Source organism: Trachemys scripta, chromosome 1 (genome assembly GCF_013100865.1).
Source record: "Trachemys scripta elegans isolate TJP31775 chromosome 1, CAS_Tse_1.0, whole genome shotgun sequence".
NCBI lineage: Eukaryota > Metazoa > Chordata > Testudines > Emydidae > Trachemys > Trachemys scripta.
This window is the reverse complement of record NC_048298.1, coordinates 341,644,348-341,659,893: the sequence shown is the minus strand read 5'-3', so window position 1 is coordinate 341,659,893 and position 15,546 is coordinate 341,644,348. Positions and strand designations below refer to the sequence as shown.

The following is a 15,546-nucleotide window of genomic DNA, read 5'->3' as shown; positions in this document are numbered from 1 at the left end:
AAAAGATACAGCTGAAGCGGAAGATGGTATGATTTAAGAGGGGTTCTGGGGCTGCTTTGCAACGGTCCATAGGGAGCCTATAACCCTCATGCACAAACACCAGGGCTGGGTGAGGTGGTTGGGCCTTTGTTAGAGGAACAGGCCGTTCATATACGTTTTGTTGTTGACAAACTGTAACCTAACCGTGCATATACTACGGGGGCAACCTACTGCCCTTTTGACAAACCCCACATCCCTTGAACTCCATAAAAACATGCTTTCACAGTTATTTTTAACTGACATTTTATTTTACAATACGGCCTGTTTTGTTCCCAAAACACTCTCTAACTGTTAATGTTTTTTCTTAGCAAGATTTTGTAATTTGCTGAACAAAGATGATCAACATTTTGCATTAAACATATATCTGTCGGTTTGATGATTTAATCTAAAACGCTATTTGGGTCCTCAGCCTTTGTCACTTTGTCCACCAATTTTGCCCCTAGAGCTAAATGTTCCTGGGTTAAACAGAGGCACTGCAGCGCGTATCCCAGCGTGATGATATTTAACACACTCTCCATACACAAACTGCCGCTAATTTCTTTAATTTTACAGTTTACATCATCTAAAGACCAGTACACGCAGGCATGATGCCTCTGACTGGGGGCATCTATGGCGCACCCAGGACAATCCCCATTTTGTTTCTCTCTCAGGCAGTGCTTGGTTTCGTGCACAGCCGCTCGCACAATTGCATGCATCACTGTTTTACGGTTATGAACTCGCACCGGCTTAATACCGAATTTCTCCCTCAACTTTAGATAGTACAGGCCTATAGAATTAGTGTCCAAAACCTCCTTACTTAGGGAGTTGTTACAACAGCCCTAAACTATTGGCTAAGAGTATCATGCGCCCTCCCTCCCTAAGTAAGTAGGAGTTTCTATTTAAGCGGATCAGATGATTAAAGGTGGCTGCACCTCGAAGGCCCTGGCCAACACCGGCAGTCAAGCTTCTCATGAAGAGACGTTATACGGTCGCTGCTATGGGCCCTGAAGAAACAAACACGCCGTTGTGGCAAACGGTGTTTGAGACGGATCATGAGAGTGGGGAGACAGGGATAGCTAACGATGCCTGTATCCGCAGGAACAACGCGGTGGAGAAACACGAGGCCAGACCGCTGGGCCATGATTTGTTTGAGACTCCAGCCCCCGAGCCTGGCGTAAGTGGTGGTAAAGCACATTATAAACACGTTAGTGTTGCTGGAATGGGTGCAGTGTTCTTTTGCGTACTTCCACGACACTACGGCCGTGTCCTCTTCGATAAACTCGCATGCCGACACATCGTAATAAGGTACAAAAACGTACTTGAAGAGCTTGTCGGGGTCTGTCACTATACTGGTGTTAGACAAACCTCAAAGCTGTTTTTAAATTCCTTGTGGGGAAAATTTGGTCAGCGAACAAATTTGACTTTTTGCGGGGTTTACCTTAATCTTGTTTAGACGCAGACACACACCTTCTCTTTCATGGTATTCTTTAACGTACTGTTGTTGGTTTTTTTTTAACTCGTTGGTACACCAGTGAGGGAACCCCGAGGCCTCTTGTTTCTGTCTCAGGTGTGTTTTAATGTAGTCTGAAAACAGGGCATCTGAAGAGCGGTTAAAATGCCAGACTTCATAAATCTCAGTGATCCTGTACCCTTTGTTTAAAGCCTCCACCAACTCTATTGTGCACCAAGTCGCTGTTAAAGCCCTCTCCTCCTGTGTGTGCAGGGGTCCTTTTGTCTTTTTTCTGCAAAAAGGGCACTCGGGGGAACATTAGTTTACCACCGACCCTGTATGGTAATACGGGGAAATACAGGCCTCTCGGAGGGAACACTTTAACCTTGGTGATGCCAAAGTACTGTCTGATATCCCCAAAACCCTCATACATGATAACAGGATGCCCCACAGGGTATTGTTTAGTCTGGTTAACAAAAGGGTAAAGGCTAGTAAAATCATAGTAATCAACCTGCTCCCTGGGCTGCGGTTTGTAATAAAGGCAGAGGGCGTTTGTTCTACCACTGTAAAGGGTGTCTCTAGGAACCAAAGTCTGTGGCAGCTTTTTTTCTTGTAAAAAATCCCCCACCCAGTTATCGTTTGCTAGCATAGCCTGCCACTCGTGTTCCCGCACGGTCCTTACCTCAAGCCCCTGTCTTTTCAGAAATTCAGCCTTAATCATGGTTCGGTTGTACAGATGCCCGTAGGTCGCATTAAGCAACGGGTTGTACCGTATTTTCCGGCGTATAAGACGACCTTGTAACCCAGGAAAATCTTCTCAAAAGTCGGGGGTCGTCTTATACGCCAGGTGTCGTCTTATAGGGCGGTGCTGAAACTTCCAGCCGGACTGGAGAATCTGCGGTCACCGCATATGGTGCGGGGAGCTCAAAAATGGCCGCGACCGCATGAAAGCAGCAAGGGCGGAGCAAGCTGCAGGTGTCCGGGACGCCCGGGGTATGGCAAAAAGAGAGAGAGCGGCGCTGTGCCCAGAAAAACACACCTCTTTCACCCGTCTGGCCCGCCCTTGTATCCTATTACCGTACCTCCTTCTCTGCCTCTCAGATCTCGCTCCTGAGGACTGCAGTGAAGCGGCGCAGGCGCGCATGTGCGAGATCTGAGAGGCAGAGGAGGAGGTAATAGGATACAAGGGCGGGCCAGACGGGTGAAAGAGGCGTGTTTGCGCTACCGCTCTGATAGTCTTGGAGACAGGGAGGTCTGAACAATCCAAGCAGGCTTTGTATACAACAACCAGCCAATCGCCGGTAAGGTACATCGCTTGCCGTGATTGGCTGGTTGTTGTATACTGGGTACCACATACAGTACAGCACCAGTATCTGTACCTGTTCATACAGTATAGCACCAGTACATACAGTACAGTATAAAAATGTCCAACAGTCAAAACCCCATCATGGCTCCACCAGCAAGAAGAAAGAAATATGAAGCCAGTTTCAAACTTAAAGTTGTAAACTTTGCCATGGAACATAATAACTGCGCTGCTGCAAGACAATATGGAGTAACAGAAAAGATGGTTCGGGACTGGAAAGCAAATGAAAAAGCATTAAAGATATGCCAAGGGGTAAGTGTGCATTAAGAAGAGGCACCCCACATTGGCCAGAACTCGGAAAACATGTAGCAGACATGGTGAATGAGCATCGCCAAAACGGTTATGTAGTGACACGAAATAAAATATGTTTGTTCGCACTTCAGTGGGCCAAATCTAACCCAGATCACAGCAACAGATTTAAGGCCACTGTATCCTGGTGTACTAGATTCATGGAAAGGCATAATATGGTACTGAGGCAAAAGACGAAAATTGCCCAAAAATTACCTGCAGATCTTGATAGCAAAGTAAATAGTTTCCATCGATATGTAATACAACAGCGCACTAAACATGGCTATGCGTTAAGTAGTATTAGAAATATGGATGAAACTCCAATGAATTTTGATATGGTTGGAAATAAAACTGTCCATCAAAAAGGTGAAAAAACAATTTTAATTAAAACAACAGGACATGAGAAGTCCAGTTTTACAGTGGTACTAGGATGCACAGCTGATGGCGCCAAACTGAGACCAATGATTATTTTTAAAAGAAAAACAATGCTGAAACTCAAGTTCCCTGTTGGTTGTTTTGTACATGTGAATGAAAAAGGCTGGATGGATGAAGAAGGGGTAAAGCTATGGCTTGATAATGTATGGAGCAGGCGACCAGGTGGACTTATTCAAAAATGTAGTCTACTGGTGTGGGATATGTTCAGGGCTCATTTAACTCCCAGCACCAAGCAAAGGCTTGCAAGACTAAACACAGATGCGGCAGTTATTCCTGCAGGATTGACATCATTGGTACAGCCACTGGATGTGTGCCTAAACAAGCCATTTAAAGATCGCATTCGAGAACAGTGGAATGAATGGATGGTTAGCGGCGAAAAGTCATTCACAAAAGGAGGAAACATGCGTGCTCCACAGTTGGATGTTTTGTGCAAGTTTGTCATAAAAGCCTGGAATGATATTGATGCAGAAACAGTAATCAAGTCTTTCAAGAAGTGTGGCATATCAAATTCATTAGATGGTATGGAGGACGACTACTTGTGGCAAGATGAAGAGGAAGCCGAAGCTGAGACCACACCATCTGATACGGAATTCGATCCATACGAAGACTGCCTTACAAATGTATCACAAGATGTCATTGATGTACTTATGATATCAGATGACGAACAGGAGGATTTTGAAGGCTTTTAAAGGGAAACTGTCACGCCAGCAAAACCTGTAAAAATACCGTAGCTTGCAGTTATGATGGGCGTTGCTAACTTGCCAGGGACTTGCCCGGCACTTGCTCTCTCTCTATTGTTTGTTGTTTTCCTCCTATCATCATCAGTTCCAGTTTGGTTGACAGCTTAGAAAATAAACAGCATGGCAGCTCCCATGGGTTTATTGTCTTATCCTTCCCTTCAGCTTTAGAGTGAATTAGGAAAAGTTTAATCCACTTGCACTGTTTTATGTTTACATGTTTGATGACAAACAGCCTTATGTTTATAAGTGACAGTTTTCCTGCTAAGTACCTGCATGTCATAAGCATTTGAATTAAAATTACCATATTGAAATCAAATCTGATGTTTTTTTAATTTTTATTTGGTGTGCGTTGGAAGAGGGGTAGTCTTATACGGCGAGTATATCCCAAACTCTATATTTTAACTGGAAAAGTTGGGGGTCGTCTTATACGCCCAGTCGTCTTATACGCCGGAAAATACGGTAATCATTTTCACAATAGCAGATGGGGCAGCCATGGAAAAAAAAAACAGCCGTTAAATTCAAAGGCCAGAGGTTTTCCTGCTATGATGGTGTAACCATCCAAAAAATAGGAGCCTGCTTTAAACTCCCCACCCTGCAAAGGGTGTTGGATGTCAATGTTCTCAGTGTGGGCTATGTACATCAACCATTGAATGGCCGGGGTGGAATATCTCTTCTGCTGCTTGTGGTAATTGTCTAATGGCAGAAGGGCTATGGTTCGCGGTTTTAAAAAAAATTAAACCGGTACATGGCCATGCAAATCGAGGCTACTGAAAGGGGTCTATACATTTAATAACCACGTCCTCGTTATCCTGTCCTGGGTATTTAACAATCTACTTCTGTCATTTTTATGACTTCATTTCTGAACCGGTCACAAGCCTCTCGCAAAATTTCAACAGCTTTTTGACAACAATAGCGCAGTCCTTTCTGGAGATCGAATTCGTTTTGGCGATTGTGTTGGTACTAGTTCAGAAATTCCTTTTTTCTTCAGGCATCGTGTATTCTACTCCAAAATACTCTATCCCGGGTTAGGCCCCACAGAGTTCTGATTTTCAACAGTGTTAAAGTGTGGAAAATATCCCTTGACTTCCTCAAACCCCATAGCTTTGGGTAACTTCCTGAGTTTCATAGGAAGAAAATTTAAAGAATCTATAAATCTGATGTCTAAGTTTACTACCGTGACGCACATAAGTTAGCCCCGTAACGCAAGGTGGAAAACAGCCATTTTTTCTTCAACTGCCTAAGCACAAAATAACAATCGTAACCTTTAGCATTATGAGTGATAAAAGTGTATCCCTTAAAGTGCTTGTCTACAAAGGTTCGAACAAATTCACTAATGCATTCTTCCCCCTTAAATTCCCAGCTAGTTTCTTTATCTAAATGCAAGGCATAAACCTAATTTGGCACGTGTACCCCTGTTTCTTGCATACATTCAAAATCCTAAAACACATAATCCTTCCCCTCTTCTGGAGACCAGATATTATGCATATAACACTCGTGACCCTCTATGTTGTCGATCTTCTGATAGCACTGGGGACATTTTTGCTTTTACACCTGCGATTTTTAACCTCATAGAAGCCGCACTTATTGCAGACTTCTGTTTTTACAATCAACTTTACCATCTTTTGCCAGAGCGCTGTGCCTTTCTAAACAGGCCTTGGACCTACAAAATAGCTTACAGCTGGGGCATCTCTTCATTTCAGCGGCCACTTCAAGGCACTCGGCGCTGTTACACGTATGGCAGTGATTTTTACAGGCGTGCTGGTGTTTGTGGCTGTACGTGGCGTAACGGTAGTTGCACAAATACGGTGCTCCTATAAAGGCTTTAATATTTAGGATGCCGTAATAATGTTTGTCATGTAACAAAACAAAAACCGTTTGGGGGCGGTGTACACCATCCGTTGTAAAAAAGCGCCAATTCCCATTTTCATGATACGTGACGGTGATAGCCACGCCTAAGCGCTCTTCAAAAGAGCTCACGTCTGTAAAGCTAATCATTTTTTGGTCTGAAAGCCCCAACGCCTGATGTCTGGCCCCCTCTAGCGGTTGGGCATCTGTAAGTTTTTCATCTGATAAGAGACCCAGCATGCTACCGGCAAAACAAAGATGGTTACCCTGATTATTTAAATCAATTAAATGTTTTTTTAATTATTCTACTGTATGTGATAGTCTTTAAGGGTCTTATGGGCCCACCATCCCCAGCCCTCTTTCTAATAATTGTAACAACCAGTCTTAGAGTTCTGGACCCCACGATCTCTGCGTTACTTTGCAACACCGTGATGTTGTTTAAAAAATCTATGGTGTTTAAATCTTCCCAAGCCCTCCGTAGAGAAAAGAGCAGGTGATTTAGTATGGGGGCATCTAAGGGCAGCTGTAGAAAGTAAGCAGGGCCCACTTGGTTATTAATATCCTCTAGCAAATTTTGAATAACAGTGTCAACGGCTGCCATGGTGTCTGTGAACCCCTTTATTCTGTCCAAATTAGCAAACCAAAATTCTTGAAAATATTCATAAGTGTTAAAACTCTCTTCGGGGTCTTATCCAGTGTCTCACATGTTCCAAATACACCTGAGGAGGTGTATTAGGAGCGGGAGAATCTGGACCTTCAGAAGAGGGGGTCGGAGCGTCGATGTCTATTTCCCTTTCTTGGTTGGGTGGTTTTTTTTTTTAAATAGCTCTGGCTCTTTAAAGTTTTTGGCCAAAAGCCTCCCCAATTTTTTAGATTTTTTTTTCCATTTTTTTCCCCAATCCCTCTTTACATTTTTAGGTTTCATGTTTAGTCACACCCTTCCTTCCCCCTTCAACACGCTTTCCACCTTTTCAATCAGTGCACGGGTATCTGTTATTTTTTTGGTCTAAAACCACCCTTTCTCCTGGAAAATTTTGCTTTTGAAATACCTAAAGAATTAGCTTTGAAAACTTTTTATCTATTAAACGCTTAAGAGATGTACAAACACTAAACAGCTCATTACAAACAACAACTGATGCAGCAAGCCCTACGGGGAGATTGTTATTTGTAGCAAGGGTGCTGCGGGGCCCAGAAGCAGGGGGCTGACTACTTCACCCTGCTCTAACCCATCCCTGGACGCGGTTGCTGCTACAGGGTTGTTTGCCTTTACCATTTTTAAAGCTGATTCCTTCTGGGCTGGGAAGGCATAGAGTTGTTGAGAACTAGGGGCTTTAACCCCTTTGCATCGCTTACCAATGTCCCTGGAAGCCGCAAAGGTAAATTTCTTAGCTCTGGAGGTACAGGGTGGTTCAAAATTGGGGGGTCTGATCCCCTTTTCCCCCACCCCTGAAAAAACTGTTGCTGTTTCAGAGGTAGATTTTTTGGCCCTTTTTAAGCCGGCTGGCTTTGTGTAATGAGAGATTTGGTTGTGCAGAGTTGTTCAAAATCGGGAGGTTTGATTCCCTTGTTTCCAACGGTAGCTGATTCAGAGGAAAATTTCTTGGCCCCTTTAAGCGAGCTCCCCTTCAACGTTTCTTCTTGAGGGATAACACCTGATAAGTCTGCCAATACACATAAACAAAATGTTTTTAGCCCATAAGCCCGTATGTTCTTTTTTACTAACAACAACAAACATATCCCCCATATATATATATATATATATATTTAAAAGCCTTTTACATAACCCTGCTAAAACATTTTTTATAGTAAGGGGCTAAAAACAGGGTTTAAATACAATGGTGAAGGAAGAGATCTACAGGTGCACTTTTCATGCACACCCCCTGCGGGTGGGGCACCTAGCGTTTCCTGGCCCACCTGCTGAGCGGGACTAGGCAATGGTATCTCATGCTGTCAGGCTTCATCTCACAATGACACCGCTCCCAGACCAGAGACCATGCTCTGGCACTGGTTACTGGTGCCTGGGTGAGCGTCTGTCTCTCCTAATTGAGACGATGTCAGTCTGCTGGGCTCGGGGAGGAGACAGAGCATTAACTGTTGCCCCAGCTCATTGACTATAGACTCACTGCCCCCCTTTGGGGTAACTGGGGCAGCAACCCCCTTCCTGTGGGGAATCTGTGCAGGCTGAGTAGGCCATGGCTGGGCACTGTGCAGTGTGTGGTGGTGCAGGGCCTCTTTGGTAGTTGTGTGGACTGAGGTGGGATAAACCTGGGTCAGGCAATGTTCCCCCTGCCCACCCAGCACGGGATCCACAGCTGCTCCTCAGACTCCCCTGTCATCGTCTCCTGCTCTAGCCGTCAGAGAATCCACACAGGAGAGTAACCCCAGCAGTGCACTGAGTGTGGGAAAAGCTTCAGTTGGTGCTCACGCCTGTAATGGCCATCAGAGACGCCACATATGATGTGGTAGAGCCATAGGTGCTGACTTTTGTTTTTGCTGATGGCTGCTTTTGAGGAGGTGTGTTTGGCAGTGGGGGGGTCTGCCAGTTTGGAGGAGAGGGTATTTTCAGCTTATTTATACATTTTCATATTCTAGTGATTGTGTCAATCATTGGTATCTTAACTATTTAATTTAAAATAGTGATGGACTACATAATTACGTTATCATGAGTTACAGGAGATTAAAATCATTCCACTCACCACCTACAAGAGGCCTTCACGAATGCCCCTGTTTAAAGACATTATGTCTCATTGTAGCTTTCTGGATGAAACTGTCAACAATCTTATTTACATTTAGTTCCCTGGTATGGTCTTGATGCACGTTCAGGACAGCTACATTATTCAGTTGCATCTTTCCCATTGATGACTGGAAGTTATTTCTAAGTCTTCCGAGGCTGGAGAATGAAGTTCTGCAGTACAGGATGATACAGGCACAGTGAGAAGGATTCTTATAAATTTGCAGTACTCTGGAACCATAGTCCCCAGGATGTTCGTTTCCCTTCAGTTTTTAAAAACAGCACAACGTCCTCAACACTGGGGACTGTTGGATAAGGAGAGACTGAAGCTACACCATGACATGTTCTTGGACAAAGCTCTACAGAGGAGCCTAAGTCATCTGCATTCAAGTGTGTTACTTGTTCAACTTTAACCGTCTCGTTGCCAGCCACAAATTGTTCCATTTGTGTCAAATGCTCTTGAACGTCAGGGTCAAATCTTAAGTCAAGACTGCTTGTGACATGATCGAAAACTTCCTTGAATAATTTTTGATGTACATCCATAGGTGTAGCAAAAGCATGTGCACTGCTTCCTTTATCGGTTCATCTTGATTCTTTCCTTACACAAGACAAGCAGGGCTCCTCAAGATCCAACTGTTTGGATCTGTGGAAAGGAGCTTCTGCAGAGGCTAAAGAACCATGGTTTCTCAATTAGCTGAATAGTCTCATTGAGAGAGAGAAAATCATTCTCTGTGCTTCCTGAAAATGCAGCCTGGTCTTTGTAGATATGTGTCAACCAATTCTACTTGCTCAAGAGCAAGGAGAAACAGTTGCAGGTTAAAAAATCTCAAACTTACGAAGATGAGAAACAAATCCATGTGTTTTCGCTCCATTATCAGAGACATTATTGCTGTCGATTTATGTTAGCAGTGTACTGTAGTTCAAAACCCTTGATCTAAGGGATGTAGTGCGTAGACATCACTTTGTGGGGCAGAAAGGGTGAAGATGTTGAGCAGCGGGAGATTCTGCTTCTTGTAAGGTTTCAAAGATGCCAGCTTTTTTGGCGAGCTTCTGATAAAACTGATCCACTCCTGCATTACAGACAAGTTCCGAACAGGCTGTATTTGTTGCATCACATCTTACACAACCAGACAGTACACAATTGATATTCATGGCCCCGTCGTAACGCTGTCTTGGGCATTTTCTAATGTCCAAACTGAACTGGAGCAGTGCGTCCTTCACTATAGTAATGAGCGTATTGGCATCGGTCAGAGGTGTCTCGTAAAATCCCCAAAAAGGCTCATCAACAGAAAATCGTCTTTAACAATCCTAAGACAGATGGATTCTTTAACAGAACTGTCTGCTGTTTCATCAATTATAAGTGCACAGTGTGACAGGGCCAGGCCAGATGGCTACAGGAGAGTGCTAGAGGGTAGATACATTAGCTCCAGATTAAGCAGGTTCCCTTTCCATGAGTAAAATAACGGGCTGTTCCAGAACAATCAGAAACTTGCTGGAACAATTTAAGACAGGCAGGCTAATCAGGGCACCTGGTTTAGAAAGGACCACGGCCGACTTTAGGAAGTGCGGGGCCCGATTCGAACAGTTTCGATAGGGCCCCGGCAGGGATGACTTAAAAAAAAAAAAACAAAAAAAAACACACACACAAGAAAACCCTTTCATTTCTTCCATGTATTATTTATATAGTCATGGAAAGTAAATAACAACATTGTATATTATGTACGTTGAGTCATATATTATAAATATCCAGTTGATTAAGAGGAACTTTATTGTACACCTCACTTATGTTTTTAAAACTTTATCTTCCTTGCTTTCTGTTCAGCAAAATCTTTCAGTATATTGCTTAACTCTAAGCTCTTCATTACTTCGCATTTAATTGACATGATTGCCAAACTGTTTGATCGGTCTTCCTGCATTGTTGATCGCAGATATGTTTGTTAGATTTAACTTTGAAAAGCTCCTCTTTCCTGAGGCTACAGTTACCAGAATAGTCAGGAAGATTTGAATTGCTATAAATAAATTTGGGAATACTGTTGATCGGTTATAATCAAGAAATTGAAGTATTTTGGGGGGGTTTCTACAATCAGAAAGAAGAATTGGCTTTAACGCTTCCAGTTCTTCACAAAGCATGTAGCCATTAGGTCAACTGATTTTACAGTTGAAACTTGTTCATTTTCCTGCCCTAGTTTCACATCTGTCAATGCGAGTTCCAGATCTGCAGTAGATATTCATATGGTGTCCTTGGGAAGATGTTTGAATTCGCATAAAAATCCAAATAAACTCACATGCTTTCGTAACTGTTCAAACCTTGGTTCAAGTGCCTGTAAAGCTTTGTCTAATACTTGATTGAAGCATTGCACTCTGTAAGCTTCTTTTGGATCAGAAAAAGGCTCGTCTGCAGACTCGTACTCAAATTGTTTTTCGTTTGCAGAAGCGTTTAGTCTGGAATACTGGAGTCACATCTAGATCTTTGGCAAGTTCATTGGCACCAATTAACACTTCTTGAAAACCCTTCTCGCTGTACGTTTTTAACCAGTTACAAAGCTTTTTGAATGAAGAAATCCCTGCAGAAATATCCATTGTATAAAAGAACTCCTTACCTGAGGAGGTTGTGAAGGCTAGGACTATAACAGAGTTTAAAAGAGAACTGGATAAATTCATGGTGGGTAAGTCCATTAATGGCTATTAGCCAGGATGGGTAAGGAATGGTGTCCCTAGCCTCTGTCTGTCAGAGGGTGGAGATGGATGGCAGGAGAGAGATCACTTGATCATTGCCTGTTAGGTTCACACCCTCTGGGGCACCTGGCATTGGCCACTGTCAGCAGACAGGATACTGGGCTAGATGGACCTTTGGTCTGACCTGGTACGGCCTGCCTTATGTTCTTATGTAAGTAAATCATGCCAGAAAACTAGTGAAACCCAAAACTTATAATCCTTCTTTTGAATAGCCAACGATTCAGCTTCACTTTTTGCTTGAGCATCATCAATTGTTTCTGCTACCTCTACGAGTGCATCATAAAACTCCCCTGCTTGGTACCACAGAGCTTTGACGATTTGCATTCTACATTCCCATTGTGTTTTGCAAAGAGGCTTTACAGAAAGGCCAGTAACATGTTTTCTAAAAATAGTCCATATTTTAGTAGATACAGAAAAAAAGAATGTAAATACATTGCAAGGCTCCAAAGAAACTCATCGCATCTGGACATGTTTGGGCCATGTCTCCCAAAATGAGATTATAGTTGTGACGTGCACATGATGTAAAAAAAAGCTCTTGGGTTTGTGTTCAGAAGTCATGCTTATACACCTGAGATGTTTCCCTTCATATTTGCGACATTGTCATAGCCCTGCCCACAGACATTTGCAACATCCGATCCCAGGTCTTCGGGTTCACTTAAAAGGATATTGTACAAATATTCACCTGTGCTGCTTTCTACTACTATGAACTTAATGAAATGTTCATATACTCCTGCCAGAATATTTGGTGATACACCATCCGCTACATACCTAATTGTCAATGACATTTGTTCTTGGTGACTAATGTCAGAAGTGCAGTCAACTATAATAGCAAAATATTTAGCGGCCTTAATCCGAGCTATTATTTCATGTTTATCAGCATTCCCTACAATACTAATGTTTTGAATGTTTTTTCCTAACTAATGGTCATGTATTTCTTTGTTCTTGATCTTTGTAAATGTTCCTGCATCGCTGGGTCACACTTTCCCAGTAATTCAATAACTCCAAGAAAATTTCCATTGTACAATGTTCCCAGCCATTCATCAGACTCACGAAATCATAAGTTTCATTCTGCTAGTAACTGAACGACAGCGACTAGTCTCTCAAAAACTTGATGCCAGCGTTTTGCTTCTTGGTTAGTAAGGTTTTTTTTGTTGTATTGAGTCAATGTTTTTTTTTCAGCAGATAACCTTTGCTGAAGGTCGCAGCAACTAAGCATAGCTTGTAAATGTCCTTTTAAGTTTTCGTGCTCGGCCAGTCTTTTATGAATATTAGACCAGTCATTAAAACCATTAGATGCTAATGAACTTGTCACATTATTGCAAAAAATCTTACAGTAATAACAAAAGATCTTGTCGGCTGACACTGAGTATATCACCCATGGACGAGCTACAATTTCACCATTTGAAAGTTTTCTTTTGCAGTGAAACTTTGAAAAGTGTTTCCCAATCTTATTTTTAGGGAAATCTTGTACAATAATTTTAGGCAGCCCTTGTCTCATTTTCTGTGATGTTTGCCATTTCCTCAAATTATCCTCTTTGGACTGAGGATTTGCAGAAGACTGTATAAATGGTCTTCTAAGTGTCTCTGTTGTCTTCATCATTGGTACTTTGTTCCACACATCAACTAACCCCAGATCTTCCCGATAGGCCACACAGTAGCATTCTATTGAATGTGGTATGCACTGCTTGTGTTGTGCAGCAAGAACATTATTTTTCCCCTAGCATGACAGAAGCACCATCGGAAGTGAACATCACCATTTTTATCATGTCCCGATTATTCAGAATGTAGAAATCTTTGATAGCTCTATAGCTTGCACATTACAAGCAGATAATTTAATAATTCTATCGAACACTCCTATGCACTGCAGATACTGCATCTCTGAATTTAAAGTCAATTATAAGCATCTTGTTACGGAAATATCTGTTTTCATCAGTACTAAGTGTATGATAGGAAGACTGCAGAAATCACGTCAGAGATTCGCCTAACACTTTTGACTCAAAAACTCGAAAGCCTAGTTTTTGCTATGCCCCCGGACTGGTACATAGGTACTTTTGCCATGTTCTTATTTATATTTGGCACGGGATTCGTGGAGATGTACATTTGTACTGCAAGCAGAACATTGTCTATGAGAACTTTTATTTCTTCTGGCTTTGAACATTGTCTTCCTATCAGTTCTAGTCTCTTCTCTCTGTCATTAGGGGTTTCTAATAGAATACTTTGCAAATCAAATCCCAGTGAGTGAGAATTTATGCTTCTAAGAATATGTACGGCAGATTTATGACTTTGCTTGATAAATGCTTCTTCATGTAGTCCAACTTCCATCCATCTTCCCATTTCTCGCATTTAGAGAAGTCAGTGGATGGTCCAGCTTGAGAACACATTTTGCAGATCAAGCCCACATCAGCACTGTACTGGAATATTTTCCATGGTTGTAAACAAAACTTCCTTCTAGACTGCTGAGATTCTGTTTTGACTACTTCATCCAGCCGCACTCTTTTGTACATGAGGCAGCATTTCTTCTTAGGATTTTTCCCTTTGTTGATTGATGGTTTGCCTTCATTTACACATGGCTGTTAAAAGCATATGTTTTTGTTAATGCATAGAATCTCCACAAAAGCATAATTAAAATCAATAATTTTTAAAATTCTACATTCAACTCTGATATTGTACACAATTACTGTAGTCAAGACTTTACCAATAGTATTTGTTTGTGTTTGATGTGACAGAAGCAACTCGGAACTTTAATCATTAAAGTGAACCACACCATCATTACATTGATAGAATTTATACTTGAAGTATATATGGATTTTGCTGATAAACTCTTGATTTTCACCCAATTTTCAGTAAGATTGAACCAAAAACCCTCTAAGGTTTTTGCATATATGTGCTTTTATCAACCGCACACCACTTTGCAACTGCCCCATGGCCACGTGTGCTTCTCTGTTCCGTTGTCCTAGCATGAAGAGAGATGTCAGCACCAGTCCAGTGACTATGGAGTGAAATTCAAATGATTATTTTTTTTTATTCCGGTCACAAACACAATGAAGCCCTGACATTCTGACAAAAGTTTCTTTGACATGTGACCATGGCTGAGGATGTGCGTGGCTGTAATAATCAAGTGTGTGGCACTTGATGGACTTCTGTGCAGGTGGCAGCTTAGCGGGAACATTGACCCCATCCTGATGGCCATGATCCTGTTTAGCAGCCCTTGGTGATATGGTTTGTGCCTGTGTTGTTTGATTGCAGAACGCTTTGTGTGGATTGCTCTCTGGTACAAATCCCTGAAGTCTTCAAACGTACCTGCTGTGAAGAATGTTAAGAGCAACATTTCCAGGCCATGTCACACAACAGTCTGCTTTGGATTCACATTTTCAGAGGCTTTTTGTATCAAGTTGAGCGGTCGCAATATGGGAATCTCTGCAGCCAGAAATTTCTGGTGCAGGGATTGTCTGGGCCATTTGAAATCCCAGAACAGTGGGCAAAGCCCTCCGGGTGCTAATGGCTTGGGACTGGGAATCTACTATTTGGGACAAAACAGGGGAAATGAGAACAGGCATGTGCGTGAAAGGTTTAAACTCAGGAGCAGGATGGGGCCATTCCTGGACCGTGCCAGCTGCACCAGAAACAGTCCAGGGAATCAGTGTAGCTGTCCAGAGGAACGCTGCCCAGGTGTGTAAGATAGCTAAGGAATGGAAACAGACCCCCTATAGTTGTAGGGAATCACCTTGGGGCGTGTCATCCTTCTGCATTGATTGATGGCTCTTTTGGCCAGTGCCAGGGAGAGTCTGATGAAGTCTCGTGACTTTATGGTGTTACCTGCTGGTAAGGGTGGGGTTCTGCACTGAGGGGCTTTGGTTAAGAGAGTAGGAGACCCTCTCCATAAAATACACATTGTTTACTAAGTGATAGGGTAGCATACATACACAACAGTAAAAACCTG

General features: G+C 42.6%; 1 protein-coding gene across 1 annotated transcript in view; it reads left to right on the top strand.

Annotated features, from left to right (window-relative positions):
• The first annotated feature begins 1,015 nt into the window (after window positions 1-1,015).
• The window catches only part of LOC117886788 (olfactory receptor 52E4-like), a 40,007-nt gene continuing 25,476 nt past the window's right edge, over window positions 1,016-15,546 (top strand). Inside the window, exon 1 of the mRNA XM_034788871.1 lies at window positions 1,016-1,202. Within this exon, the coding sequence (XP_034644762.1) occupies window positions 1,016-1,202 (187 nt within the window). The remainder of the gene's footprint in view (window positions 1,203-15,546) is intronic.